Source organism: Cyprinodon variegatus, unplaced genomic scaffold (assembly GCF_000732505.1).
Source record: "Cyprinodon variegatus isolate N-32 unplaced genomic scaffold, C_variegatus-1.0 Scaffold1760, whole genome shotgun sequence".
NCBI lineage: Eukaryota > Metazoa > Chordata > Actinopteri > Cyprinodontiformes > Cyprinodontidae > Cyprinodon > Cyprinodon variegatus.
Window position 1 is genome coordinate 6419 of NW_015152213.1, and position 1713 is coordinate 8131.

At 38.1% G+C, this 1713-nt stretch overlaps 1 protein-coding gene across 1 annotated transcript in view; it reads right to left on the minus strand.

Annotated features, from left to right (window-relative positions):
* Nucleotides 1–6: 6 nt before the first annotated feature.
* Nucleotides 7–1713, minus strand: part of LOC107104481 (SEC14-like protein 2) — a 28630-nt gene continuing 26923 nt past the window's right edge. Inside the window, exon 11 of the mRNA XM_015404479.1 lies at nt 7–843. Coding sequence (XP_015259965.1) covers nt 713–843 — 131 coding nt within the window. The 3' untranslated portion in view covers nt 7–712. The remainder of the gene's footprint in view (nt 844–1713) is intronic.

The following is a 1713-nucleotide window of genomic DNA, read 5'->3' on the forward strand; positions in this document are numbered from 1 at the left end:
ATGAGTTTTAAAATATCGGCGTATCGGATATCGGCCAAAATCCTAATATCGTGCATCCCTATTTATTATTATTACCATCTGAATCAGTTGAGAGGGAGATGTGGAAATGAAAAGGTCTTACTGTTTATAAACATAATTAGAAACTATCGCTCCAAAATCCCATTGAAGTTCAGTCAGATGGTTTCTTCTACATTATCTACGTTCCAAACTGACCAGTAGATGGCAGTAAAGGATGAAGAGTTGTTCTTTAAGGAGAAAAATAAGATTTGTGTTTTGTGTTACGTAAATATAATTATTTCATGGTATATTTTGGTCCTCCATATACCTCAGAGATCACATCACAATGTATAGTAATGTAATATTGTAGCATCTCTTGACCCCCAAGGGGGGACCGACCCCCAATTTGGGAACCCCTGCCTTGTTTGTCTTCAGTCCAGCTAATAGAACTCGATTAAAGCCGTAAACATTACTTTACTCCTGTTTGGACAACATATGCTTGAAGAAACTGTCAGCTTGACTCCTTATTATTGCCTCTATAGTCAACAGTTCAGTTTCATGCGCTGCATTTAGTCTTGTCATCCTTGTATAAATTAGCTCCACAATTAAGGATCCAACCAATTAGAAAGTTAAACACAGTGCTCTTAGAGATGCTGAGGTTTAATCTCAGGATTTTTCTTGTCGACAGCTGGGAAGCTTTCAGGAGTCCCCGTCTTCACTGCAGTCTCACATCCCCTCTGCTGCATGGGGGCTGCACCTGTTCCTCCGGAGGAGGGATAACCTCCACGTTGTAGCTCACCTTCTTGGACTGGAGGATGCTGTAGCTGTTGTCGAAACACAACACATCTGCAAAGGACAAGGGAAGCAGTCAGCAGCGGCTAGTAGACATTCTGGAAATTTGCTGGAATCTCAGAGGAAATAGACTAACTTCACATTAATAAAATCTAGTCCTTATCTTATTACGTGTTATTCTTTTATTTTTTTCCATTCCACACAATTAATTCGGCTTGGTTACTTACCAAAGTTGTGTACATCTATATCTGCATTAACATGTATTTAGTTTGTGCTTTTTTTTTCCCCCAACCTTTTTTGTTATTCATTTTTTGGCCAAATTGTAATTTATCTTATACACTTAGTGCTGTTTGGGGTGGAGGGTGTGAAAGTATGTATTGTATCAGGGATGTAAACAAATAATCAACTTACAATTAGTTGCTGATTATTTGTTTAGAATTGTTTTCATTATTGTAGTATTTGAATTCGTCCACTAGAGGGCGCTGTTGTTCATTCTAAAGCAAAGCCTGATATTTACAAGAGATCTAATGCCAGAGAGGAAACAGGAATCAATCCACAACCCAGTTCTGTAATATTTACATATTTTAATTGTGACAAGGATGCAGAATTCAATTTCAGTTCAATTCAGTTTATTTCTATAGCGCCAATTCACAACATGTCATCTGAAGGCACCTTACAGTTCAACAGATCATCCAGTCAGATCGATTCAAAGGTTTCTATCTAAGGAAAACCAGATGATTGCATTGACTCATTGACTCTTCAGCAATTCCTCACACACGTGTGTTCACAGAACAATATATCACTACATAACATATTTGCCGCCCCTACTGGGGTTGGAGTTGAATAATACAATAAATGCACAACTGAACTGAAATTGTATTTTCAGACGTTTCAGTCAGAGAGCGTCCTGCTGCGATTGATAAA